Source organism: Meriones unguiculatus, chromosome 2 (assembly GCF_030254825.1).
Source record: "Meriones unguiculatus strain TT.TT164.6M chromosome 2, Bangor_MerUng_6.1, whole genome shotgun sequence".
In the NCBI taxonomy this organism is placed as follows: Eukaryota; Metazoa; Chordata; class Mammalia; order Rodentia; family Muridae; genus Meriones; species Meriones unguiculatus.
Window position 1 is genome coordinate 145,002,123 of NC_083350.1, and position 27,542 is coordinate 145,029,664.

A 27,542-nucleotide genomic window follows, 5' to 3' on the forward strand; every position below is an offset into this window, starting at 1 on the left:
GGAGCTCCCTCATCTCTCCTGTTTTAGAAGCAATGTAGCTACTATTAAATAGTCTCATACAAGAATATCATGTTTACCTTTTAGATTATAGAAACTAGGGTTTTACTTTGTAATAAGCTTTGCTTTGTGTGAATAAGTGTGTGTTTGGTTTTCTGCCTTTAGATTCAATTTCAAAAACATCAACTCCTGTTAACAAATCAAACAAAGCAGCAAGCCAGCAAGGAACACCATGGGAGACACTTGTTGTATTCGCTATCAACTTGAAACAACTAAACGTTCAAATGAATATGAGTAATGTCATGGGAAATACAACGTAAGCTATTCAGATAAAATATATCTGATAACATTTTAAATGTTTCTTATGGTGTTGTAAATCAGGTCAAACCTTTTAAATGTAAAAATTTTTGAGACAGTAAATAAGTAAAAAGTTGTAAACTTTTTATTCCCAAAATTGTATTGTAAGGATCCTGTAATACAAATAATATGGAACATTCCCAAAGGAAAATTATAAGAAAAGAGGATAGTTTTCTAGCTACAAAGCTTCATTTTAATATTCAAACATCTGCCACATAGTTTTTAGTTCAAATATGTGTGGAGCTGGGTGTGGTATCCCAGCACTCAGGAGGCTGAGATAGGATCATTTGAGTTGCAGTATTCAAGGCCAGCTTCAACAACTCAGTGAGGTCCTGACTCAAAAAGGAAGAAAATATTCACTGTCCAATTGGATCTTCTACTTAATCTGATTTAACTACTGTTTTTAGTTCATATTACCAGCCACTTATCTAACAACCTTTTCTTCTTTTTAGTTGGACAACTAGTGGTTTGAAAAGCCAAGGTCGGCTTTCTGTAGGAAGTAACCGTGATCGAGAGATTAGCATGTCTGTTGGTCTGGGAAGGTCACAATTAGATTCCAAAGGAGGAGTAGTTGGTGGGACGATTGATGTCAATGCTTTGGAGATGGTTGGTATGTTGAAATTTTTACAAATCAGTAGCTTATCTTTAAACATGTTGGAAAAAAGTTTTAGAAAGTTGAATTTGATATGTTTTTCCATGAGTATTTCTATGGAAAGTAATTATTATTTTTATTTTAGCTCATATATCTGAACATCCAAATCAGCAACCCAGCCACAAAATACAGATTACCATGGGTTCTACTGAATCTCGGGTTGATTACATGGGCTCAAGTATCCTCATGGGTATCTTCAGTAATGCTGATCTTAAGCTTCAGGATGAATGGAAAGTAAACTTATATAACGCTTTGGATTCAAGCATGACTGATAAAAGGTATTTATTAGGATGCCTCCTTCTGAAAACTTCATATGACTGCCCTAAACATTTTTTAACACTCAGGGAAGGGAGGAGGAGTTCATTTTTTCTACAGTTGTATTTTATATTATACAACTAATAAAAATGAAAAGGCTGGACAAGGGGGGTAATTATTCTTGCATTACTTTATTTTCTCTGAAGTTTATGATACAAATTCTGTTTCATGCTCTAGTGAGATTTTTGTGCATGGAGATTTGAAATGGGATATTTTTCAAGTAATGATATCAAGATCAACCACACCAGACCTGATAAAAATAGGAATGAAGCTTCAAGAGTTTTTCACACAACAGTTTGATACTAGTAAACGAGCCCTGTCGACCTGGGGACCTGTTCCTTATCTTCCACCCAAGACAATGACAAACAACCTGGAGAAAAACTCACAAGAACAATGTAAGAATTAGAACTCAACATTGATAGAGCCTTTGTCTTCCTTGTGTGTTACATTCTTAAGTAACCTATTTATATGCCATGCTTTGAAAGCATCCTGTGGCTTCTCCATTCCATCCACTCAGCAGAAAACTGACTATGCTCCTAATAATGGCATCAGCTGCCTTTGTGAAGGTATTATGTTTTACGACCACCACAGCTTACCTGCATCATGCTCACTTTGTGACAGTGTTATATTCTGGTTTGTGGCAATGGCTGAGGAAGCAAAATAACTGAGTCTATTAACTTTGATATTAGGTGGGCTATTATCTTTCATTCAGTAATTGACAAATTAGCTTGTATTTATTCAGCAACAGCTGTATGCTTCAGTACTTCTCTAGGCACAAGAATTGCAAGATCACGAACCTCATGAACTTTATATTCAAATAGGAAATGGAGACTATAATTAAATACATGAAATAATTAATGACATTAAATGACATGGTTTCAGGAAGATTTAAGTGATTATTTAAAAAAAACAAGGGTAGGATATAAAGAAGGCTACAGTGAAAGAATGGCTAGTTCAGAAAAGATGACATGGGGAGGCTTTTTCTAAAGTGACATGTTAGTAGAAATAAGTCAGTGGCTGTAAGAACTGAGATAAGATATAGGGGAAAGTTTTGGGCAGAGGGCCATGGAGGTCTGGAGCTCCTGTTGTTCCTCATAAAGTTGGCTAATTTGAGAATTATTGTTGGATCTGGTGGCATAGTTCTCTAATCTTAACTACTTGAGGAGCTGAGGCAGGAAAATCACAAGCTCAAGGCCAGCTTGGACAGTTTAAGAGTAAGACCCTGTCTCAGAATGCAGTGGATAGGGACATGCCTTACATGTCCTCAATGGATGGGATTTGAGGGGGAATGAGAGAGTCATTAAAATAACATGTCTCAGTTATCTCCATGCATTGTCCTTGTTTAGAGTATATCAGTCTCAGACAAGACCCCTGTGCCCAGACTTTTTGGTTCTGTTGCTCTCCTTGTGGAGCTCCTGTACCCTCCAGGACTTTCTGTCTCCCCCTTCTTTCATAAGATTACCTGCACTCTTCCCAAAGTTTGTTTGATTCTCAGCATCTGCTTTGATACCCTGCTGGGTAGTCTTTCAGAGGCCCTCTGTGGTAGGCTCCTGTCCTGTTCCCTCCCTCGTCCCCTCCTAATCCTACCCTCCCTCCATCTTATCTACCATGCCCTTCCCCTCATCATATGATAGAGGGGATACCCTCCTCCTATTCCATCTGATCCTAATCTATCAGGTCTCTTCAGGAGTGACTGTATTATCTTCCTCTGTGGCCTGGTGAGCTGCACCCCCCCTCCTCAGGGGGAGGTGATCAAAGAGCCGGCCACTGAGTTCGTGTCAGAGACAGCCCCTGTTCCCCTTATTAAGGTATCCACTTGAACACTGAGCTGCCATGGGCTACATCTGTGCAGGGGTTATCTCCATGAATGGTCCTTGGTTGGAGTGTCAGTCTAAGAAAAGATCCCTGTGGGCCAGACTTTTTTGCTCTCCTTGTGGAGCTCCTGTCCCCTCCGGGTCTTTCTGTCTCTCACTTCACCTACCCTTTTCTAAGCTCCAGCTTTCTACTTTGCCGTTTTTCTCTGTTTTCCAGGGAATATTCAAACTTCATGACTGACCCACAAATACCAAGTAGTTTATTCAAACCACATTCAAAGTTTAAATCTGGTTGTTACTATCTTCTTATTCTTTAGTTTGGCATAGTTCCTTTGTATGACTGCACTTATAAAATAGACTTAACCAAATTGTCAGAAGGACATGACTCTTCAGTGACTTCTGTAGTGCCATTTTCTCATTCCTATGGGCCTTTATATTCCTTATAAACACTTGCTAGCAAGCATATGTACATTGAAGTACTGTACAAAGTGTATGGTTTACTTCATTTTACAAAGTCAAGAGAAACAATCACCAGATTTAGAGAATTGTTTTAAAGAAAATATGCCAATTAAACACAAAGCATGATCCTTAGTAGATAAAAATGGTAAAGCAGTCAAAAGGGGCATTACTGGAATAAGTGAAAAAAATCTAAATCTGAATTCTGTGATTGATAAGCACTTCTCAAACATTTAATACCTGGAAGTATATATTTTGAAAATGCCAAGGAGTGAACTCAGGGCCTGTACATACCAAGCAGATGCTCTCTCACTGAGCAGGCCTCTGCCTAGGAAATTCTTTTGAAAAGCAGATCTGATAAAATAGATAGTGGGTGGACTTAAAAATATAGAGTTCTAGATCTAAAAGTCTGGGCACAGGGGTCTTTTCTGAAACTGATATTACAGCCAAGGACTACTCATAGAGATGGCCTGGAACCCCTGCACAGAGGTGGCCTGTGGCAGTTCAGTATCCAGGTGGCCTCCATAGTAATGGGGACAGGGACTGTCTCTGACATGAACTGATTGGCCTGCTCTTTGATTACCTCCCCCTGAGGGGGGGAGCAGCCTTACCAGGCCACAGAAGAAGACAATGCAGCCACTCTTGATGAGACCTGATAGACTACTAGGGTCAGAGGGAAGGTTGATAGACCTAACTGACAATTGCTGTATTCATTGTTGCATAGAAATTGTATAAAATACAAGCTTTTTGTAAGTCTGTCAGCATTATAGATATACAAGTTGTGAGAGTTGTAAACATTAGAAAGCTAATACCTACCCAAGCTGTGTCCATCTTTATGCAACATCTTTTCCTACTGTGTATTTAAGAATTGCTCAACATCCCCCATTATTTCCACTCGTTATTGTAGTCACTTTTAGCTCTAGAATGTACCCACCTCTGCCTTTTGCCCTGTTCAGGATAGTTGAGATGATTTATGACAAATGTTTCTTGGTTCTCTTGTAGTGCTTGACGCTGCACACCATCGACATTGGCCTGGGGTGTTAAAGGTGGTATCTGGATGCCACATATCCTTATTTCAGATCCCATTACCAGAAGATGGGATGCAGTTTGGAGGATCCATGAGCTTACATGGAAATCATATGACCCTGGCTTGTTTTCATGGTCCAAATTTCCGTTCAAAATCCTGGGCCCTTTTTCATTTAGAAGAACCAAATATTGCCTTTTGGACTGAAGCTCAGAAAATCTGGGAAGATGGTAAACTGATACATTTCCAGCCTTTTTTTTTTTTTTATTCTTTGCTGTCTTTTGGCATGATCATAAATGACTGATGTAATTTTCTTTCTTTGAAATCTTGTGTGTTAACATTTTGAAGGTGTGCGTGTTTGTCTATCTTTCTGTATGGTGTATGTGTGTTTTGTGTGATGTTTGTGTCTGTGGGTATGGTGGGTGTTTTTGCATGATATGCATATGTGTATGGTGTATGTGTGTTTTTGTATGATGTGTGCACATGTATATGTATGAGTGAAGGCATGTGCATCCCACAGTGTACATGTGAAAGTAAGAGGACAACCTGGGGTATGAGTCCTTACCACCTTGTTTGAGGTTAGATAGCTGACTCATGTGTTTCCTGGGACTCCCCTATGTCCGTCTCACTATAGAAACCCTGGGATAAGAGACACATTCTACTGTTTCTAGCTATACATTAGTTCTGGGGATTCAAGCTTAGGACCTCATGCTTACATAACAAATGCTTTATACATTGAGCCATCTTCCTGACCTCCTTGTGCTTTTGTTTGTTTACAATTATTTCTTTTGGTAGAGACACATTTGTGCTATAGCATACATGTGAAAGTCAGAGGACAACTTGAGTTGGTCGTCAGTTTCATCATGTGGATCTTAGGGGTTAAAGAATTCAGGTTGTCAGGCTTGGTAGCAAGTGCCTTTATACCCTGAATCATCTTAGTAGGCCCTACTGAGTGTTTGTGTTTTATAATTTATTTACATTTATTTGCATTGGTGTTTTGCCTGCATGTGTCTGTGTGAAGGTGTTGGATCCCTGGAACTGGCATTACAGACAGTTGTAAACTGCCGTATGGGTGCTGGGAATTGAACCTGAGTCCTACAGATGCTCTTAAGGTGCTGGGAATTGAACCTAGGTCCTCAGGAAGAACAGGCAGTGCTCTTAACCCCTCAGCCATCTCTCCAGCCCTACTGAGTGTTTTTTATAGGGGAAATCCATCTTTATTTGTTATCCTATACCCAACAGATCAGGTAGTTTATTGCCAGTGAAATGGCTCAATAAAGTCTAGACTTGTAAAACATCTAAACATACTTCTAAACGTGCATCTTTCTCCATTGCTTAAATTCAGTGCTGCTATGACTGGGCTTAGCAAGTTATCTAGAAATATTCCTTATAAAAACATGAAGATAGTGGTGGTGTGAGGAGATTCAAACAAGACTTCATTACAAAACTTGAGGGCAGTAATAAAACCCTGGAATACCATCCTCCAAGAATATTTGGGCAGTGCAAATTGGCCTTGATGTTTTTTTGTTTTTTTTTTTTTTTAAAGAACACCAAAACATGTATAAAATTCTCAAAGTAATAGAAGTATCTAAAAAGAACAATTTCTTTGACCAGTTTCTTATTCAGTGCGTCTTTTTGTTTTGTCTTTGACAGTGTCTTACTTGTTAGCCCAAGTTGTCCTGTGACTCATGACCCTCCTGTCTCTGCTTCTTGACTGGTATTGCAGGTGTGTACCACTGCCTGGTACAAGATGGTTGATGTTCTTCATCTCACTGGGATAAATCCAGTTAACTAAACTGTTTGTGGGCTTTCTCATTTCCTTAGCCTTTCTTACTCTGTGTTTAGCTTTAGCTAATAAATCTGTTATTCTGAAGCCACAGTTATTTTCTTAGATATAAATATAGTTTATCACTTTTAGAAACATGCATTTCTTGTGTTGTAGGTTCTAGTGATCACTCTACATACATTGTTCAAACACTGGATTTTCATTTGGGTCATAATACCATGGTTACCAAACCGTGTGGTGCTCTTGAAAGTCCCATGGCAACAATAACCAAGATAACAAGGCGTCGCCATGAAAACCCACCCCATGGAGTAGCAAGTGTAAAAGAATGGTTCAACTATGTCACTGCCACAAGGAATGAAGGTTAAATATTTAGCCTTGTTGGGCTTGTTTTGTTTCTTTTTCTATTTTGAGTTCGGTCAGCTGTTTAGAATTTTAGTGGAGGTCAAGTTTTCATGCCTTGTCACAGTTTTCATTTTATTTCTGCTAATACACAAAGTGGTTATTTAATATAAGAATCAATAACCTGGTGGTAGAACATTTTATATACTCAAATTTTTCTATTTATAAATGAAACCATCCTAAATAAATTGGTTTTAAATGAAGTTAAGTTTGTAATATTTCATAACATTTGGAAAATATTTAGAAGATATTGAAAAAATATAGTTATAAAAATTGAACATTTGGGAATTGTATCATACAGCCAACTAGCAGAATGCCAAAAATGTAAAATTCTACTTACCTGGAAAAATTTCAGTAATATTACTCCTATCAATTCATAATTTTAAGAAATGCTTTTGATGAATAGCTATTAGACCACTTCTATGGTAATTTGCCAGGTCATTCTTTTGTGATTGCTTTTGGTTTGCATATGTAACATTGCTTTTATCAATCATCTGGTATTTGGAAAAGCTGACTAGATTAAGACATGTTAAGAGATGTAGCCTATGGTCAGCTCAGTCTCTATGGGGGTTCCCTAGTAAGGGGAGCAGGGACAGTCTCTGGCATGGTCACAGTTGCTGCTGTTTGATCAACTCCCCATGGTGAAGTGGCCTTACTAGGTAGGCCACAGAGAAAGAGGATCTAGACAGTCCTGATGAGACCTGATACGCGAGGGTCAGATAGTAGGGAAGGAAGACCTCCCCTAACAGTGGATTGAAGGAGGGACATAGGGGGCATAAAAAGAGGGAGGGTGGGAACAGGAAGAGATAAGGGAGAGGGCTATAGCCAAGATACAAAGTGAATAAATTGTAATAAATAATAATAATAAAGAAAAAAAAGAAAGTTTTACTTAGAAATGACCTTTCTAAATGAAAAAGATTATTTGTACCATGCAATTTTAGAGTAACTTTCAGGAATAGGGAGACACTCTGGATGGGTAAAAATATGTCAAGAAGAAAAGAGGGTAAGAGAAAATTAGACTGGCCTATTTTTACCTTTCTACATTTGAAATAAGGGTTATTGTTGTTACTGTTGTTTTTAAAGATTTTCTTTCAACTAGGATGTTCCAGGGAGCAGTTGTTTTGTATCTCCAGCAATAATCTTCACAGATATAGGGTATTCATATGTTCTGAAAAATAAGAAATTCTATATAATTTCAAGGGTCAGGATAATATTTAGTGTTCAATCTTTATATACCAACTTAAGATATGCTTAATATTGAAAGTAATCATCGCATTAAAACTAGAGAAACCATAACTAGTAGGTATTGGACTTACCCAAAATTCACATTACAGAGTTGTAGTTTTGACAACAATAATGTATACATGTACATTTCTTCTTAAGAATATGATTATTTCCAACTTATACAGTGATGAGTTTGATATAGTGTCTTAAAAGCCAGACTTTCTACAACACAGGTAAATCTATCACTCTGAGGCCACAATTATTGGCTTGTATCTCAATATAGTTTATCACTTTCAGAGATAAACTTTTTTTTTGTCACTAGACTCTAGTGATTATTCTAAATACATTGTTCAAATGCAGTGTGGTGACATTACCCTTTGATTTAACTTAACTCTTTCTGTTTTATGCATGTAGAGTTAAACTTACTTCGTAATGTTGATGCTAATAACACGGAGAACAGTACTACTGTGAAGAATTCTAGTTTGTTGAGTGGGTTCAGAGGAGGTTCTAGCTACAGCCATGAAACAGAGACTATCTTTGCATTACCAAGGATGCAGCTTGAATTTAAATCAATTCATGTTCAAGAACCACAGGAGCCTTCATTACAAGGTATGTGGAGAAATATCTCGTCTTAACAATTACTAAGAAAAGTCTAAAGAAACTTGAAACTTTTTTCTTACTCTCTTATGCAGGTTATTTTGGTATCTTAATTTAATAACACTGATGATGTAAGTCAAATTGATGGTTTTACTAGATGTGCATAGCCTCTGGCAAATTTATTTAGCTTGCTTGTGCCTTTTCTCTCAAATACTGGGAATAATGATTTGACTTTATTTTATTTAAGGAACAATGACATATTCTCAGAATGTTTTAATACATTACCATTAGTTTATAAGTCATATGCACATAGCAATTGTTCACTTTCCTTATATTTAGATTTCAAGTGGATGCATTTACATGGATCTGTGTAAATCTGTTGAAGGGAAGAGGCCTTGTTTCATGGAATTTTTACTGTAAAAGACCTTTATCTTTGCAGATGCCAGTTTGAAACCCAAGGTAGAGTGCAGTGTGGTGACAGAGTTCACTGACCACATCTGTGTGACTATGGATGCTGAGCTCATCATGTTTCTCCACGATCTAGTGTCAGCATATCTGAAAGAAAAAGAAAAGGGTGTGTTGCATATTTTTATTTTCTTCTCTCAATTTACAGGAAAGGCAGATTTTAGTGGATTAACATGGAGAATGTTTTAATGGTCTAAGGATAGAATGAAAGAAGAATGCCTTTTTCCTCTGTGGGCTCCAAATGTCAGGAAATACAATTGCTTAGAATATAGGACAGACTTCCCAAGTATCTGCTGGGTACACAGCACTTTTTTTAATTTTTCTTTTTACATTTATTTGTTTTGGTTTTGGTGGGGTTCATCAAGACACACATGTAGAGGTCAGAGGACAGTTTACAGGAGTCAGTTCTCTTCTACTGTGTTGTTTCCAAAACTTATACTCAGGTCATCAGCCTTGGTGGCACATCCTTTTACTTGCTGAGCCATCATGAAGTGTTTCTTACTTTATAAAGAGGTCTTTTTTTTTTAAGGTGGGGCACTGGGAAGGTGGCTCAAAACAGTCTGTAACTCCTGCTTCTATTCTCTTCCCAGAATACACATATACAAATACACACATGCAGTATACATGTACACATACACATAAATAAAAATAAAAAATAAATTCTAAAAGTTTCTAAAAATATGAAAGTCTATAGTCAAGCCTTATATATGACTTTTGCAAAGTGGGAAAATGGGAGGAAATACTACAGATTTCAGTAAAATTACTAAGAAACAACTACCTAATAAAGTTGCATTATTATGCATATCATACAGTTGGAGAAACTAAATTTAATAAGATAACTATGCAGAGAACAGTTTGGTTTTATAAATAAATTACTCAGACTTTGGTAGTCTGCTTTTGATTTCATGAGCTATATAACGTTGGTTTCCTTACTGTTCCATAAGTGTTGTAACACAGTATATGTTACAACCCTAATAACCTATTTGGAATTGGTTGAATGTACTGTTGTACTCCATAACTGTTGATGAAGTGAGGTAATTTGAAATGGTGAGGAATGCCCTTTCAAACATGGTGATTTATTCTATTCAGTGTTTACTGCACAACCATTGTGGCATTTGTAAAGTATGAAGTTATAATGGGTTATATCTCAGATGTTTGCTTTCCCCAGTGCTGGAGTCTAGGGTCCCAAGCGTGCTAGCAGGCTCTCAACCACTTAGCTATATGCACACTCCACTTTTTACCTTTTGTTGTTCCTGGTAGTGGTCGTGGTGGTGGTGGTGGTCAGGCAGGGTTTCCTGTAATTGCCCAGACTGACATTGAGCTCACTCTGCATCCAAGGCAGGCATTGAGCTTTTGATCCTCCTGCCTCAGCCTCCCACATAGCTCTAGGATTGCAGGGCTACACTGCCACGTCCAGTTCTTCATGTGATTCTTACTAAATGTAGCTTGGGAAAATATAGCTTGTTCAGGTCATTCTACAGTACTATTTTGTTTTTCCATGAAGAAAAAAAAATGTTAAATTTACCTTGCAGATACCTCAAAACTAAAAGATTATCAAAAAGACCATACTGAAAGACTACAAAGTTAATAACATAGATTGGACTGTTCTTCTATTACTCTTCATCAGAAATGTACTAAAAATAGAATGAAAGCAAAATCTCTAGCGATGGTGGAGAGTGATATCAGGCCCCAGTTCAAGCTGCTGCATAGCTCACAGCTTGCCCTAGACTGCAGTGTACTGAGCCTACTCAAAGCATGAACCTGCATTCCTTGTCCTAGCACTGAAGTGTAGCAGTCACAAGTTACCCTGCTGCTCATGCTCTGTTCAGTATTTACGCATAATGCACACAAAGTAGGTCCTGTGCAAACCAACAGGCAGGCTTCATTTTCAAGCTGTGTATATGTAGAAGCCTCTGTATTTATTTCTCTCAAATGTTATAATCAAACCTTTGATATTTCATGAAATATTATATTGGTTTCAGTCTCCCTCAAACTAGTTACCTCTAAAGCAAAAAACTCTTCATTTAAACTGTTTTATAACCAGGTGTGGTGGCAATGACTTAAGAGGATTATAAGTTCAAGGCCAACCCAGGCAACTTACTAAGTCTCTCTCAGGGAGGAAACTAAAGGGGTTAGTGGTAAATCACTTGTGTAGCACCCAGTAGGCCTACACTCAATTCCCATTAGTGCATAAACAGTTCAAAACATTTGAATGAGAAAAGACAAAATGTTGTTGTCTGTGAAGATTTAGTTGTAAAGATAGTGTAATAGTCACCTAAGTATAGTTCATTATTACAGATTTAGGTCAAAATAAACAGTAGGATCTCTGAGAAGGTTTCTCCCATAATGTAAGACTAAACTAAAACCAGCAATTTCCAGAACATGGCGATATATTATAGCTGTGTACTACCACCAATAATAAAAGCCCAGCAGGCAGCAGAACTCATACACATCTCTGTTCTGACAGTGTGGTGCATTCTAGCTCATTTCCAATCAAGTTATAATAAGAGCTGCACAGTGAACATCATATACAATTGTTTTAAGTCCACTTTGTGTTTTAAGTTCATCCTTCAAGAGAAACACTGTTTATTCAATTAGATCACACAAAAAGCTGTATGTGTCTCAGATTTGATCATACATGTGTGTATTTATGGCAGCCAACTTTAAAAAGACTTCTTAAGCACTATGAAGAAAGGATTTTGCACAAAAAGCTATTTATTGACACTGTTTATTACATAACTATGCAACTATCACAGACATTGATTACATACTTTAAATGAATTTGGGAAATAAATAACACTCCAACTAAACTTTTTTTTTAATCATGCTGAAGTTTAAACTCAAGGTTCAATGTTTCACACATGGACAAAAAAGTATTTTACCATGGAATAGATAACCCTTGGCCCTCCTTTACATTTTTGAGACACGATTTCACTAAATTTTAGGCTGTCTTGAAATTGTCAGTCTCCTCCATCTCTAGTCAGCTGGGATTACAGGTGTGACCAGCATACCCAAGTACTGCTCATTGTTTAAGAAATCCAACTCTGTTGACTACTGTGCCCTACACTTGCTATCACATGTGTGATCTCTACATTCTTTATCATAGTGACAACCTTGTCTTGGCTTATTTTAAGATACCTTTCAACAAGTGTATTTATTTATTTACTTATCTATTTATGTATTTATTATGTGGACAATGTGCTGCCTGCATGTATGCCTGGAGGCCAGAAGAGGGCACCAGATTTCATTATAGATGATTATGAGCCACCATGTGGTTGCTGGGAATTGAACTAAAGACCTCTGGAAGAGCCGCCAGTGCTCTTAGCCTCTGAGCCATCTCTCCAGCCCTTAACAAGTGTATTTACATGAGACTTGGCATAGTAATAGATAAAATAATAGAGCCAGTGGTGGTTCTTAAGTTTGTTTAGAATAAATTTATAAGATCTGGCTTTATATATATATTTTTTCATTATAGCCATTTTTCCACCTCGGATTCTATCTACTCGACCAGGACAAAAATGTCCAATTATTATACATGATGATAATTCCTCTGACAGAGACAGAGAAGACAGTATCACTTACACTACTGTGGACTGGCGAGACTTTATGTGCAACACATGGCATCTGGAGCCTACTCTCAGGTAAGAAGTGTGTGTGCGTACCACAGCATGTCTAAGGGTACTGGAGTGGTTGTTTCTCCCATTGCTGTGACTAAATCCTTGACCAGAAGCTGAAAAGAGGGAGGGCTTATCTTGGCTCACAGTTGAAGAGGGAATACAGTCCATCCTAGTGGCACAGCATGAGGCAGCTGGTCACAGTGTATCCACAATCAGAACTAGAAATGTGACAGGAAGTGGAGCCAGGCTATAACACCTCAAGCCTTCCCCTAGTGACCTGTACCTTCCTGCAGTAAAGCCTCACCTCCTGAAGGTTTCACAACCTGTACAACCTTTAACAGTACCACCACCTGAGGACCAAATTGTCCAGTGTAGGCCATAGTTTGTGTTCAAACCACAATACCTACTGCATCCCATGCAGGCTACCACTATCTCATAATGAAAAATGCATTCGTTCACCTTCAAAAGTTGTCATAGTCCCAACTGTATTTAAAACTCCAAAGTCTCTTTTGAGACTTAAGGCAATCTCTTAACTGTGAACTACTATACAGTCAAAGAACAAGTTAATATTTCTAACATACAGTGGCACGGAATAAACCTTCCTCATTACATAAGGAGGAATGGGGGCATAGCAAGGAAAGATTGGGCCAAGGGAGTACTGAAGCCCAACAGGGTAGAAACCAAGGCTCCAAAGGTCTTCATTAGCTCCACTTTCAGCTCTGCCTCCTGAAACATACATACCCTCTTCTCTTGGGCCAGCTTTTCTCAGGAGACATCCTTGATCCTGGTATCTCCATCTTTCTAGGCTCTCTCACTACTGCTTAGACTTCATTTTCACAGCTTCAAGCAGTAGGCTCTTGGGACTTCATTGCAGAGTCTCTGATACTGTGCTATACAGTGTCTGGCTTCAGTGGCTTCAGGAACTTTGCCACAAGCCTCTGTGATCCCTCTACCCTTGTATTATTCTTGCCTATAAAACCAGAACCATGTAGACAGTGCTGCCAAATTCTGATCCTGGCTGAAGATGTAGCCTGCCCTGTTGTACAAAAGTAGAATCAGCTTCTATGTACTGGTCCTTGGAAACACTTCCTAAGGAGCTGTTCTCCCACTAGGGAACCCCTTTCTCAACATTCTCAGTTGAGGCTTTCTACTTTCTAATGAATTTGCATTTTCACAAGATGGACTTTATGATGAATGAAGTCTTAAGGGCACCTTTCCTGTTGCTCCAGTGCAGATCAAAAAAGTGTCTCTTTAATAGTGTTAATGTCCTTTAACAACTACTTTCTTAGCACTAGTCTTATCTACAGTTTTAAACTTACTTTTTTTTTTCTACCATACTACAGATATCTCTTATCTATAGCTGGTCTTTGCTACTTTGTGGGTTCTTCCTTTTCCCACCATTTATTCCTCCTAACCCCACCCCAGTTTCATCCTCTAACATTAGACAGGAAAGAACAAGGATAGAAGAGAGAGAGGAATTAGGAAAATTCCTGAATCTATTTTTTTTTCTTTTGTCTCTTCTTTGACAATGGCTACTAACAAACTGCAACCAACCTCCTTAAATGACCAACAACCACTAGCCCCACCTCTCAGGGCCCTCACATTTATATACCCTCTGAAAAGTTCCCAGAATTCCAAATGTCACACAATTGCAGAAATTAACTGTAGCTGGCAAAACCACTCTTCTGCTAGAGCATGAGGCAAATCATAGTCAGCTGCTGTGGAAGCATGCAGCCCAAAGCAGCCCCACAAATCCCTATACCTGGAATTAAAACAAAAGCATGAATGTGGTTTTATATTTCTGTAGTTTTTAAAAAAACCGAGAGCCTACCCCAGAGGGCCTTTGAAAGACTCTACCTGGCAAGATATCAAAGCATATGCTGAGACTCATAGCCAAACTTTGGGCAGAGTGCAGGAAATCTTATGAAAGAAGAGGGAGATAGAAAGACCTAGAGAGGACAGGAGCTCCACAAGGAGAACAACAGAACCAAAGATCTGGGTACAGGAGTCTTTTCTGAGACTGATACTCCAACCAAGAACCATGGTGATAACCTAGAACCCCTGCATAGATGTAGCCCATGGCATCGCAGTCTCCAAGTGGATTCCTTAGTAAGGGAAACAGGGACTGTCTTTGACATGAACTCAGTGGCTGGCTCTTTGATCACCTACCCCTGATAGGGGATCAGCCTTACCAATCCATAGAGGAAGACAATGCAGCCAGTCCTGATGAGACCTGATAGGCTAGGGTCAGATGGAAGGGGAGGAGGACCTCCCCTATCAGTGGAGTTGGGGAGGGACATGGGAGGAGATGGGTGTGATTGGGAGGGGCTGACAGAGAGGGCTACAGGTGGGATACAAAGTGAATAAACTGTAATTTATAAAATTATTTTTATAAAAGAGCAACAAAAAAAAATTTCAAATTTCTCACTATATCTATCTTTTCCATTTGTTGCTCACTCTTACTTAGACCTGGATAAGCATAGCCTGAATGCTATTCTGCTATAGTTCTTTTACCAAACAGATTATTATATTATTTTTTAATTCAATCTCACTCAAGTTCTCAGAATATTCCAAATTCTTTGCCAGAATATAGGAAGAGAAGGTTCTAGCCCAGTTCCCAACAGAGTCCTTATCCCCCTCCTGAGCTGGACCACCACTGTCCACATATCTTTTTGTATCGTTAACTTCTATATTTCCACCCATAATATTTAAGGGCTTTTTTCAGACCAAAGTTCCCAACTCAACCACATCCTCTAGTAAACCAGTTCCTAATGCCTAAGAACCAGATGGTCAAGTTCATCACAGCAGCAACCCCGTTCTCAGTACTAACTTTAGATAGTAGCCATTTTCCCATTGTTGTGACCTAATACCCAACAAGCAGCAGCTTAGGTAGGAGAGGGAAGGACTAAGAAGATCCTGAGGCATCTGTAGCCAGGAAGCAAAGAACAGGAAATATAAGCCTGCCCCTACCCCCCACATTCCAGGCTCCACTCCTAAAGGTTTCATAATCTCCCAAAATTGCCACCATCTGGTGACAGAATGTTGAAACACATGAGCCTGTGGGAAACATTCACATTCACATCACAACAGATCCTGAGAAAGAAGTCAGGAGAATCTTATATAGGTTAACACTAGTTACCTAAAGTAAACTTACAAGTCAGTCACATGTAATCTCTTCATCTTTGGCTACTATTTCTGCACTTCTTTCTTGTTTTTGAGAGTTCCCTTAGGTGAAGCAAAAAAAAAATATAAGAAAGCTTTGAGAGCAGCTCAGCTGCAATGAGCTTCCAGCATTGTCACTTCTTGGTCAGTCACTACAAGATCAGAGCAATTCCTTAAGCTGTTGCTTTTCTTCACCTTCTGGCAAGAACCTTACTTTTAAGTTTTAGACAGCCACAGTAACAAGACTCAATAGTCATGCATCATTAATAAGGAGCCATCAGAGTTTCTTACTGAGTATGTTATGACAACGCCACAGTGTCACAATGTCTTCCTTTTGCATATTGAATAATATAAAACCATGCCTATATAATGCTGACTCTATTGCTATCAGATAATAGTTTTTTAAAGTGGGTCATATTTTCCAGTCATGACATACCATTTTTCATACAAAATATTCGAAAGTATTTTCTAATTTTAATTATAGCAGTTGCTATAATTAGTGGTACCTGCTTTGTGTGTTGTGATTAACATCCTTTCTTTTGCTTCCTATCCACTTTATTATTCAAATTATAACTTTCCAAATCCTTGGATGGTATCTAGAACAGACCCAGCCCAACATTCAGCATGATAATATTTTTAATTTATTATTCAGACATATTTGTGTCACAAAATAACTCTAAAACAACAAAATTCTACATTGAATAGTTATGGTTTGTTTTTCATATATATTTGATAAAATTTGCCATACCCAAATTAACAGAACACTTTGTTTTGAGTTTTAACATTGCTATTACTTTGGGCCAGTGCATTTTTCAAAGGTATAAATGCAAGTATTTGGAAGATATGTTTTCGTTTTGTAAGTCTAAATTTGTAAGTGGAACTGAGTATCTTCGGAGTATATTTAAATTGAATATGAATGAAGTCTCAAGTGAATATAAAAAAGTTACTATATTCCTTTGTTAGCAAACTCATAATTGATGAGTAGTGTAGAGTGCTAAAGAATTTGTTAGCAGTACTACCTCCAAGCTTGGCTTTATCACAGAGTAGTTCAATTATCAAGGCCAAAAGACTTCCTTCTCCTTCCGTTTCTCTAGCTTCCTCATGAAATTAAAAAAAAAAAAAAATGTCAACATTGTAAGGTTGTTAAATGAGTTAGCTGATGCAAAATAGTTTGAGTTCTTTTGGGGAGGAAGGGGTTGGGGTTTTTTGGTTGGTTTGGGGGAGGGGTTGTTGTTTAGACAAGCAGAATACTACAATTGAATTCTGGAGATCAGTGTTTAATAAATTTTTAATTTTATTTTTTAAATATTAGTTAGTTTATTAACTTTGTTTCCCAGCTGTAGCCCACTCCCTCAGTCCCTCCCATTCCACCCTCCCTTCCTCATCTCCTCCCTGCCCTTTCCAACTCCACAGATAGGGGAGGTCTCCTTCCCTTCTCTTAATAACTTCTAACTGAAGTCAGAACCATATAAGGGAATTGGAAAGAAGCATCTGGAAATGAGAAGGGCAGTTTGAGGGCAGTTTTACCAGCAGTGGCTTTCTACTGCACAGTTTGTGTTTAGACTTACCTGTAAAAAAGCTCCAGTTATACAGAACTCTTGGGGTTCAGCTCTTCTGTGTACCCACTTAGCCATAGGCAACAACCAAAGTAGTCCCGTTCACCCCAAAAAAAATCAACTCAGGAAGTACTTAACATACAACTCAGTTTTTCTGTTAACTTTGCTAGTGAGATAAATCTTCAGTATAGACAGAAAGACCAGGAAATGAGTCACCAGTAGCCTGTCCTCTACATGTAAAAGGAAGTATGAAGATCAAGGAGAAAATGGTTCTCCTTTCAAACATGTTCAGCACATAGCACTCAGTACATTTTAGCTTTTCCTTTATTACAGCCACATGTTTATGAAATCTTGAACCAGTTGTCCTTTTAAATATTTAAGATAATTATGTAACAGGCCTGAAATAAATTAAGCACTCCATATAATACTGATGGAAGTCCATCAGTATTATTGATGTATATAGTATATCAAAAGACTTGTCAGCACACATAAATTATTTTTAAAAGCTATTACAATGAATCTAAGGCTTTTAAACATAAGTATTCAAATATATCTGCCAATGTATTTTACCCAGAGATATTAAGGGAGTGCAGTAATGTTCGTGCATCATACACCTTGATAATGACCACTTCTAATTACTATTTTAGATTAATTTCTTGGACTGGAAGAAAAATTGATCCAGTAGGCGTTGATTATATTCTTCAAAAACTAGGCTTTCACCATGCCAGGACTACTATTCCCAAATGGCTTCAGAGAGGAGTGATGGACCCACTGGATAAGGTGCTGTCTGTTCTCATCAAAAAACTTGGCACTGCACTGCAGGATGAAAAGGAAAGGAAAGGAAAAGACAAAGAAGAGCACTAGAATAGTAACTTGATCTGTGAAAAAAAAATGATTGTGTCCGTTAAGTTTTATTACACTGAAATTTTTTTCAGCATATTAATTTAAAATAACTAATTTTATGGCCATTATTTTAACACTTTGTAGGTTAATCTGTTTATTCTAGCACTACCATTCTGTATATAGTAAAGTATTGCATGAGAATGTAAATTTTGTAGAAAAACTAAATTAAAATATACACATCTGCTCATTAAAGTTTAAAGATTGTTTTATGTGCAGTATGATTACTGCATTTAAAATATTTGCAGAGTAACTGTGAATTTTTTGTTATTGGCCATAATTTTAGAAAAAAATCTTGTTGATAATGTGATTGGGGGTCGTTTTTTTTTTAATGTAGACTTGTATAAAGATCTATTTGTATATAATTTGAGTAATTGTGATGATTGTATACCACAAAAATGTTGTTTGTAACTATTGTAATAAAGTCACAATAATGGCTTCAGTCTATGATTGGTTGTTTCATATCTTTTCTCCTTTGCTAATTTGTTAGTAGATGTTCACTCTGTTTCACAGTAACCTTGTGTTTTCATAGAGGCGCTTGTAAGAAGTGTAAATGCTCAGCCAGTTCATAGCAGCTTTATTCGTAATAGCCAGAAACTGGAAACAACCCAGATGTCTCTCAGTTGAGGAATGGAATACAGAAATTGTGGTACATTTACACAATGGAATACTACTCAGCAATTAAAAACAAGAAAACCATGAAATTTGCAGACAAATAGTGGGAACTAGAAAAGATCATCCTAAATGAGGTATCCCAGAAGCAGACACACACACACGGTAATATATTCACTTATAAGTGGATATTAGACATATAATATAGGATAGTCATACTAAAATCATTACACCTAAAGAAGCTAAGCAAGAAGGAGGACCCTGGGTAAGATGCTCAATCCTCACTCAGAAGGACATGGACATCAGAAGAGGAAGAAAACAGGGACAGGACAGCAGCCTACCACAGAGTGCCTCTAAAAGACTCTACCATGCAGGGTATCAAAGCATGTAGACTTGTATAAAGAGACTCATAGCCAAACTTTGGGCAGAGTGTCAGGAATCTTATGAAAGAAGGGGGAGATAGAAGGACCTGGAGAGGACAGGAGCTCCACAAGGAGAGAAAAAAAAAAAAAAGTCTGGGCCCAGGGATATTTTCTGAGACTGATAATCCAACCAAGGACCATGCATGGAGATAACCTAGAACCCCTGCACAGATGTAGCCCATAGCAACTCAGTGTCCAAGAGGCTTTCCTAGTAATGGGAACAGGGACTCTGACATGAACTCAGGGGCCTGCTCTTTGATCACCTCCCCCTCTTGGGGGAGTAGCCTTACCACGCCATAAAGGAAGAAAATGCAGCCACTCCTGATGAAACCTGATAGACTAGGATCAGATGGAAGGAGAGGAAGACCTCCCCTATCAGTGGACTGGGGAAGAGGCAGGGGTGGAGGAAGAGGAGGGAGGATAGGATTGGGAGGGGACAAGGCAGGGGCCTACAGTTGGAATACAAAGTAAAAAAAACTATAATAAAAAATAAAATTTTAAAAAATTTAAATGCATAAAAGTACTTCATAAAAATAGTTCCAGGGAAAAGGTCACCAGAGGTTTTAGAGCCATTAGGTATTATTTTTTCTGTAGTGAGTACAGAGATGCTCATTTGTATCATTATACTGTATTTAATCCTTAAATGTATATATGTATCCCTTTATGCTTACAAAGTCATATGGTATAAATGTTATATAATAGACGTGTGTATAATGTATGTGTGAAAAACACTAGTACATGTGTAAGCATACTGAGAGAATTGCAGTTTCTAAAATAATCCAGTTCTCCGTGTACATGAATAAATATTCAAAAGTAGATTTATTGTTGATAACTCAGGGTGGAAATTCTGCCAGGGCAGACCAGTCTAAAGATTGGACATACAATAGAATTGAAGAAACCAGAGCTGAAAAACAGCTCAAGGAAACTTCTGGTACACCCTTGCATAGAAATTAGTATTAAATAATAAAACAATCCTCTAGAAAAGCCACCAGCTCAGTCACAGAACTATGTCCAGTATACAGTGATAAAAGGGGAGCTAACTGCTGATATCTGATCCTTCTGCCTTCTGTAACTGGTTCGACAGAAATGAAGATACTCTGAAGTGATACTTGTGCCCCTCCACTTGGCTATCTGACAATTGAAAAGATAGGCCTCTGGGAATTGAAATGTCTTCAAAACATCTCATGTAGGGAGAACACCTAAAGCCTGAGCCAACCAGAAAACAAACTTTTCTCCTGGAAAGACATTTTCAACTTGACAGACCACCTTGCAGAAATAAAGCCAAACTGATGGGTCCGGGACTGTTTAGATATGCGTAACTCTATTCCTTGACTTAAACCTTAACCCATTTCAGGACCCACAAGATGCACATAGGGTTTTTATTGCATCTCTGTCACTCTTCCCTCAGTGCCTACACAAGAAAATCCTTTTCTTGCCTTTCACTGCTGGTTTGAATCTTTGAATTGGCTTATCAAGGACAAGTAGTCAAACCTGGCTTGTTGAGGCACAGGTTATAACACTAAGTCCAGTAATAATCTGTCATATATCAACCGCTGAATCCTCTCTAGCTCACCCAACAACTGTTCCCCAGAGATATCTAACAATTAATTTCATTATTCAAGCTTACCAGAGAAGCAAGTTAGGTACCTATTTTGATTTTGATTTTGGCTAAGATAACACCACCAGTAAGTTAGTTACTAAACAAAGATCAACTAATTAGTTCCCTACTTGAATCCATTTTAGGTACTGACATATGGTTTAGGCTTAAATAGAGGGCAAGAGTTATGCCTAGCTAAGAAGTTCTGGTCAAAATGTAGTCCCACTTACCACTGACTCAACCAACTTGGTTCAAGTCTTTCCTGCAAGATAATATGACAAGTTAAACTGGTACTGAAATCCCAGTCCCTTTCCAATTTCTTCTGTCTCCTAGCATGAGATTCCTAGGGGAAATTCCAATTTCCTGGGTGCCTTGTTTCAACAGTCTGATTGGGGGTGCAGGGTCACAAATATCTTTGGGATAAGAAAGTCCACATAGAACTCCCAGATGTTGCAAGATGTTCTTTTAGGAAAGTGCTATTGAAAAACACCCAGAAATACAACTGCTTTCACTAGGAACAACACCTGTACCTCTGCAGAAACAGTGCTACAAAGTGGCAACTATAAAGTTTGCGCTCAGAATAAATGCAAGTTCTAAATGGAATGCTGTTCTTTCCTGGCAGTGACCCTGGTTACAGTTCTGAGCAGTGTGCCAATCAACATTCATTTCTATGTACTTAGTTCTACTAATATAAATCTTTCTTCTATGTTTTGTGTAGGATTTTCATTGGTATCAAGGTTCATAGATTATAAATATATTGTCAGTGGTGACCGAAATAGAGACTGCTGTCAGTTGGATCTTAAAGTGTACCCTCACCCGTTAAGGACCTAAACTCTGACAAAAACAAGATTCTTGGCCACACTGTTACAGTAGTCTTGGAAGCCATTGAGAATAGCTATGAGGGATCTGCAGTGACTGACCCATTAAAGGAAAGTTATTTCCTCCTTGTCAAAAGAATGGAATCTACCTCTTTCCTTAGGTGGAGACATGCATTCTGATTTGCTCCAAAGATCAGAACATTACATACTATTGTCTCCCCTTAGGACCTTACACACATTTTTTGAGAGTTATGAGTAATTAATGACTACTGAGCAAGGGAGGCTCAGTCTGTTCCAAGGATGAGCCCCTTAATGGGTGATGCAATCCCAAGCAATCAGCCCTAAAAACATACATGTGCAACACTTAAGCACACATATACATGAGCAAAGCCAAATGAACTCAGGTTGTATTTATAAATTTGTATGTATATATGTCTAACTAATAAGAGGCATGAATTAAAAATGAGGGACACAGATGAGGGGTTGGAGGAAAGTGAGGGAGGTGGCAAATTATGTAAATACAGTATTCACATCTGAAATTCTCAAAAACTATTTTTAAAGTTACTTCAGTTATACCTATCACCTTCAGGAGACCACCCCTATATCCTGATTCACCTGAATTTGTGGGACGGACATGGGAAGAATAATTGTCTAACAAGATAACAATACTTTACTACCCAGAAACTGCTGTCACACAGTTGATTCCAGAACTGTCTCTAACTCTGTTAATCCTGCCTGTTTTCAGAGTTACTCCAGAAGTATAAGTTTCCCTTTTTTTTAAAATACTGAATAGAATGCTTTCTTGGACACTGGGATTTCTCACTCTTTTCTGAAGCAAACAATGCTCTCCTCTTTCTGCCATGTCACACAACTGCTATTTGTCATGTGTCTGCTTGCTGACCTCCATTCCCTGTTTTTCTAAAACTACTAAAATTGTCCCCAAACTTACATCTGATTCCACTTTTAACTTTTTTTAATTAACAAACTAAGAACCTATGAAAGAGAACCCAAGTTTCCCTAATAATATCTATCTTCCAACATTGGATTTTCCCAAAGTTTCCTGTAACATGGCAACCCAGATGGAATCTTTATTTGGTTGGTTGGGTTTTTGGTTTGGGTGTTTGTTTTTTTGAGACAGGGTTTCTCTGTGTAGTCTTGGTTGTCCTGGACTCGCTTTGTAGACCAGGGTGGCCTCAAACTCACAGAGATCCACATACCTCTGCCCCTCTGCCAAGTGCTAGGATTACAGGCATGTGCTACCATGCCCAGCTCCAGATAGAATCTTAAAGCTTTGAGGACGGAACAGGTGAGTATATTCCAAGATTCTGGACTCCCACTTCTTCATTCGTTCACCACTGATATTCTCTCAATTCTGAGAAGAAGAAAAAAAAAAAGAAAGAAAGAAAAGAAAAGAAAAAACTTGGAAAATCATGTTTGGGGAAGAAAGGAGAGCTTGGTTAGGATCTTAGCTTGGTTAGCCTACAGTTACCTGACCAAAATAGATGGTGCCAGTGTGACAAGGCACAAGTTCTTTCATCTTATATCTTGATCAGGTCATTTAGGTTTAACTGAAATTTGATCTTGATGGAGAATCCTGTGGAAAATTACCCAACTCTGTTCTAGGAACCCAAGGTCAAGATGGCCTAGCTAACTTACCTTGGCTTCTGTTAAACTTACTGCTTGTGGAACACACCCTCCCCCACTTATCTTAGCTTCTGTTAAACTGCTTACTTGCCCAAAACCTTCCCTTGCAGCTGCCAAACAAGATACCAGGATATGGGTTTTTTGCCTTTAAAAACCCATTATCCTAAACACTTGGGGCTACACTTGAGTCCTAAATACCTGAGTGTAGTGCAGATAGCAACAATAAAGACTGTATAATACTGTGTGTGAGTGGTCTCTCATGGGCTCCCTGTAATATCAGCAATTAGATCTTAAATATTGTGGTCCCTAGGCAGTTGATAATCTAAGTGGGTAATGTACACACAAGGCTGTTGAAACTTTAAATTGGGTTTAACTGTCTAACATTTGGTTTCTAAGGGATTAAAATGCCTGCCAACACAGAATGTCAAAGATATCTCAGCCCATGCTATCCTTGTGTAATGAGCCAGGTGAGATAGTTAACTGATGCCCATGCTGATTAAGCCAATTAAAAAAAATCTGAGTCCTGCTTTATTAATGAACAGACCAAGACTGGGCTCATGACTCTGAAAAGTCTCTTCAGACCCGTGTGTACAGTGTTTTTTAAAGAAAAAACAAAACATAATTACATCAGTGCTGGGGGTGGTGTATTAAATTAGTGAGGGTTTTAGAGAGGTCTCATAACATCTGCTTTCTTTGCAAGACTCAAAGGTATCTCCAAAATTACCCTGACTCCCTGTAAACTTTTGGGTTTTAGGTCTCTTTTGACAGCTAAAGAAACTCTAGAATTAGGTGTTGCATGCTGCAGCTGATTCCCAGGTCAATGATTTGTCCCTGAGATATATTCCACATTTTTCTACCACTAATTTAAAGTTAACCAGACAAAATATAGGAAACATTCATCAGAGTCATAGGGTGGGAGGGCCACATTGGTTAGGGCCTTTTCCTCATGGCTGCTCATGAGGAAAGACAAGAAACCAAAAGAAACATTATGCTTTCCCATTGATAAATCACACTTGGGGATTAATAAAGGGAAATTTCTTTAATAGTAGCTCAGGACTAATTCTGGCTAACACACCAAGGGGGCCAGCCCCTGCAGAGAAAGCCTTTATAGCTTATACAGGTGAGTTGCCTTTAGGTTCATGGCCCCAGTTAGGTATGTCTTAAAGAGACAGAAAACTGCAAGACTTAACAAAGTAAAATATTGCCACAGTTCTGTGAAATAAGCCACAGCTCTTCTTTGGGGCAGCTGTTAACCAGGGTCACTTACTACTGCCTGGCAGAATTATGCTCGTCATGTGGGTCTTGATCAGCTCTTAGCCAGGGCTGTCTTTTCTTTACAAGAATGGGATTGTTTTACCTTCAGTTACACTACACACTTGTAGATGAATGTTGTTTCTTGCTACACTTAACTGGCCATCAGTTCTATTATTCTTTTCTCTCTTCTTATTTTTAAAATTAGCTTTAATTCTTGAGAAAACCTGCCCATATCAAAAAGTAGATGTCATCAAAATCTCTTGCTAACAAAACTCAATACTTTGAATTTCTGATTGTCTGCCAAGACTTAGTAATTTATTATTTAAAATATTTTCAACTACCTATCAGCTAATACTTGGTTAGGTTCTCTTTCGACTTGTATGAGAAAAATCTCAGAAGCTGGGGGTCAGTCACCCAGATATTAGGGCCATTTGCTTTCAGCCTCCCATCTGACTTCCTGATTGTTCTTTGGGGCTGCACTAGTGGATTGTCAAGGCCTCACCCCTGGGCCCTTTCTCAGATCCTACCTGGAGATACAGCGAAGGGTGTCTTTGGAACAAGCCTGAGGTTTTCCCGGCTGCCTCCAAGTACCCTGGGGACGGTTCCCCTAGGCACAGAAGCTGAGGTGGAGTCAAGAAGACACCTGATGTTCCGTGAGGGCTGGCAACCTAGGCGTAGACAACTGGGGTGACCATAAGCCGTCTCATGGTGCCCTGTGAGTGCTGGGGTCACTCTAGGTAAAGAAAACCGAGGCCAGGCTAAGCAACCATGTGATGCTTTGTGATGACTGGGGTCACCCTAAGTGTCGACAAGTGAGGCGGGGCTACGGAGCCACGTGGTACTCCGTGAGGCAGGTGAGTCGTCCTAGGTCAGCTGAGGCGGGAACAAGCAGCCAAGCAGAGCTCTCTGTGTATGTGTAGGTGGGGGGGAGGGGTCCTCTCTCATTGTCCCCAAATGGGAAGGAGGACAAGCAGCCACATGAAAAGATGAGAGGGGCAGGGTGGGATGGAGGCTGACCCCTGGGGCTCTGTCTTCCACAGAGAGAAAGAATGCAGCCTAACCCCGACCAGGAGAACCGGGTCAACAGAGAGGAGGCCTGGAACCCGTGCAACATTCACCTCGACCCCCCCGCGCACGGGGGGCACGGGCGGGGGGCGGGGCCAAGCGCGAAAGCCCTCGCTGATTGGCCGAGGGGCACCGCGGGGGCGCTGGCCCCGCTCCTCGGGGTCAGCGCGTGGGGCCTTTTGAAAGACGCGACTGGCCGCGTGGTTCGCAGAGGCCTGAGGCGAGAGGTCGACGGTGGCAGCGCAGCAATGGCGACCGCGGGCGGCAGCCGACGAGCCCCGGTCCCCGGCCCTAGGCTCGGCCTGCCTCTGGCCGCTCACCTGCCCGCGAGCCTGGGCCGGGAGGGAGCGAAGGACAGCCTCGGGGGTGCGCTGGCCGGGAGGCCGTCGTTTTGGTTCCCTTGCCCTCATGTTCTCCTCTTTCTAGACTTTGCTATTGAGGCCCCTCAGCCCTGAGGGGATTCGCGGTTGTGTTGGTGTTTTTCACGCCCGCTCCGCGGTCACCGGATTCCCCTTTGGAGTTGAGCGTAGGGAAGGAATTCTGAAAAGTTCATTGTTAAAACACAGCCCCAGCTTTGAGGTCAATTAAAGAGGGGTGTGGCTGTAGCCATTGGGCGCATAGGTGTGTGAAAACAAAACAAAACAGTGGAATCAAAGGTTTTGGTGGGTTCCTCTTCCAGGAACTTGTTTACCAAGGTTTTTAATCATCTGACGATTTCATCCCACACAGGTGAGAAAACTTCTGGAAACAATGACTGGTTTCAGAGTTCCAGGGTCCCTAGCTTTGCTCAGATGCTGAAAAAGAATTTACCAGTTCAGTCATCAGCTCAGACGGTAACTTTGCCCACCGGATATTCCTCCGAAAGTTGCAGCCTGTCGAATATGGCATCCAAGGTTACACAAGTGACAGGTACAACTTGATTTGTATTTGTATAGTACATTGGTTCGTTAAGACGCTGGTAATGCCAGTAAGTGCTAAGTGGTGTGTGTGTGTGTGTGTGTGTGTGTGTGTATGTAGGTATATGTATCTGTCAGTCTATCGTGTGTGGCCATGTGCCATTTGGAGTTTGTAGCTATGACTTATAGTAGGAGGGCTGTAGAACTCTTTTTGCAGACCATTTATCTATCAGTCTATATCTATCTATCTCTAGGTTTTCAAGTCAGTGTTTCTCTGTGTAGCCTTGGCTATCCTGGACTCACTTTGTAGACCAGGCTAGCCTTGAACTCATAGAGATCCGCCTGCCTTTGCCTCCCTGAGTGCTTGGATTATAAGTGTGTGCCATTGTGCCTGGCCTGCAGATCATTTATTAATTTCCACCTTCACTGTTGAATTACTTAGTATGACTTACACCCACTCCCGCCCCCCCACATGAGGTATCAGGGAAAGCATTAAACTAATAATGATGTTATAGTCTACATATCACTTAGTATAACGTAAAGCAGAGGCAAGCAAACTGTAAAACTTAGGTTGAATTGGAATTAGAGAGCTTATAATGCCTTTGTGGGACAGGCATAAGAGTGGAACACAAAACTAAATTGTAGTCCCAACAAAATCGGATCTATATAATTTCCACTTTAGGCCTTAGTGATCTCATCTGTAAAAATGACTTATCTCTGAAGACGTCACTAAAATTCCATCAGTTTTTCTCTCATTAGTGATATTTCTGTACATGTCCCAAGTATGCTAAAAGGCATATACAGTAACAGGTTGTGCCTATGTATGTGCCCAGACTGTCTAGTAAGAACTTGAGGAAAAACACATGCTTATTTACAAGGGGTTAGTACTTGTGCTCGTTTTCTTTAAACCAAA

The 27,542-nt window shown here is 39.4% G+C and overlaps 2 protein-coding genes across 8 annotated transcripts in view; both read left to right on the forward strand.

The window, feature by feature from the left end:
* Bltp1 (bridge-like lipid transfer protein family member 1) overlaps positions 1–18,768 on the forward strand; it is a 181,565-nt gene extending 162,797 nt beyond the window's left edge. For all 7 annotated transcript variants that reach the window (XM_060378234.1, XM_060378239.1, XM_060378238.1 and 4 more), the window contains 10 exons: positions 163–313; positions 807–964; positions 1,092–1,284; positions 1,499–1,716; positions 4,594–4,845; positions 6,558–6,761; positions 8,439–8,633; positions 9,061–9,195; positions 12,562–12,727; positions 18,069–18,768. In XM_060378234.1, the coding sequence (XP_060234217.1) occupies positions 163–313; positions 807–964; positions 1,092–1,284; positions 1,499–1,716; positions 4,594–4,845; positions 6,558–6,761; positions 8,439–8,633; positions 9,061–9,195; positions 12,562–12,727; positions 18,069–18,285 (1,889 nt within the window). In that variant the 3' untranslated portion in view covers positions 18,286–18,768. The remainder of the gene's footprint in view (positions 1–162; positions 314–806; positions 965–1,091; positions 1,285–1,498; positions 1,717–4,593; positions 4,846–6,557; positions 6,762–8,438; positions 8,634–9,060; positions 9,196–12,561; positions 12,728–18,068) is intronic.
* Positions 18,769–25,971: 7,203 nt separating this feature from the next.
* Adad1 (adenosine deaminase domain containing 1) overlaps positions 25,972–27,542 on the forward strand; it is a 33,385-nt gene continuing 31,814 nt past the window's right edge. The window contains exons 1-2 of the mRNA XM_021632302.2: positions 25,972–26,099; positions 26,463–26,642. Of these exons, the coding sequence (XP_021487977.1) occupies positions 25,982–26,099; positions 26,463–26,642 (298 nt within the window). The 5' untranslated portion in view covers positions 25,972–25,981. The remainder of the gene's footprint in view (positions 26,100–26,462; positions 26,643–27,542) is intronic.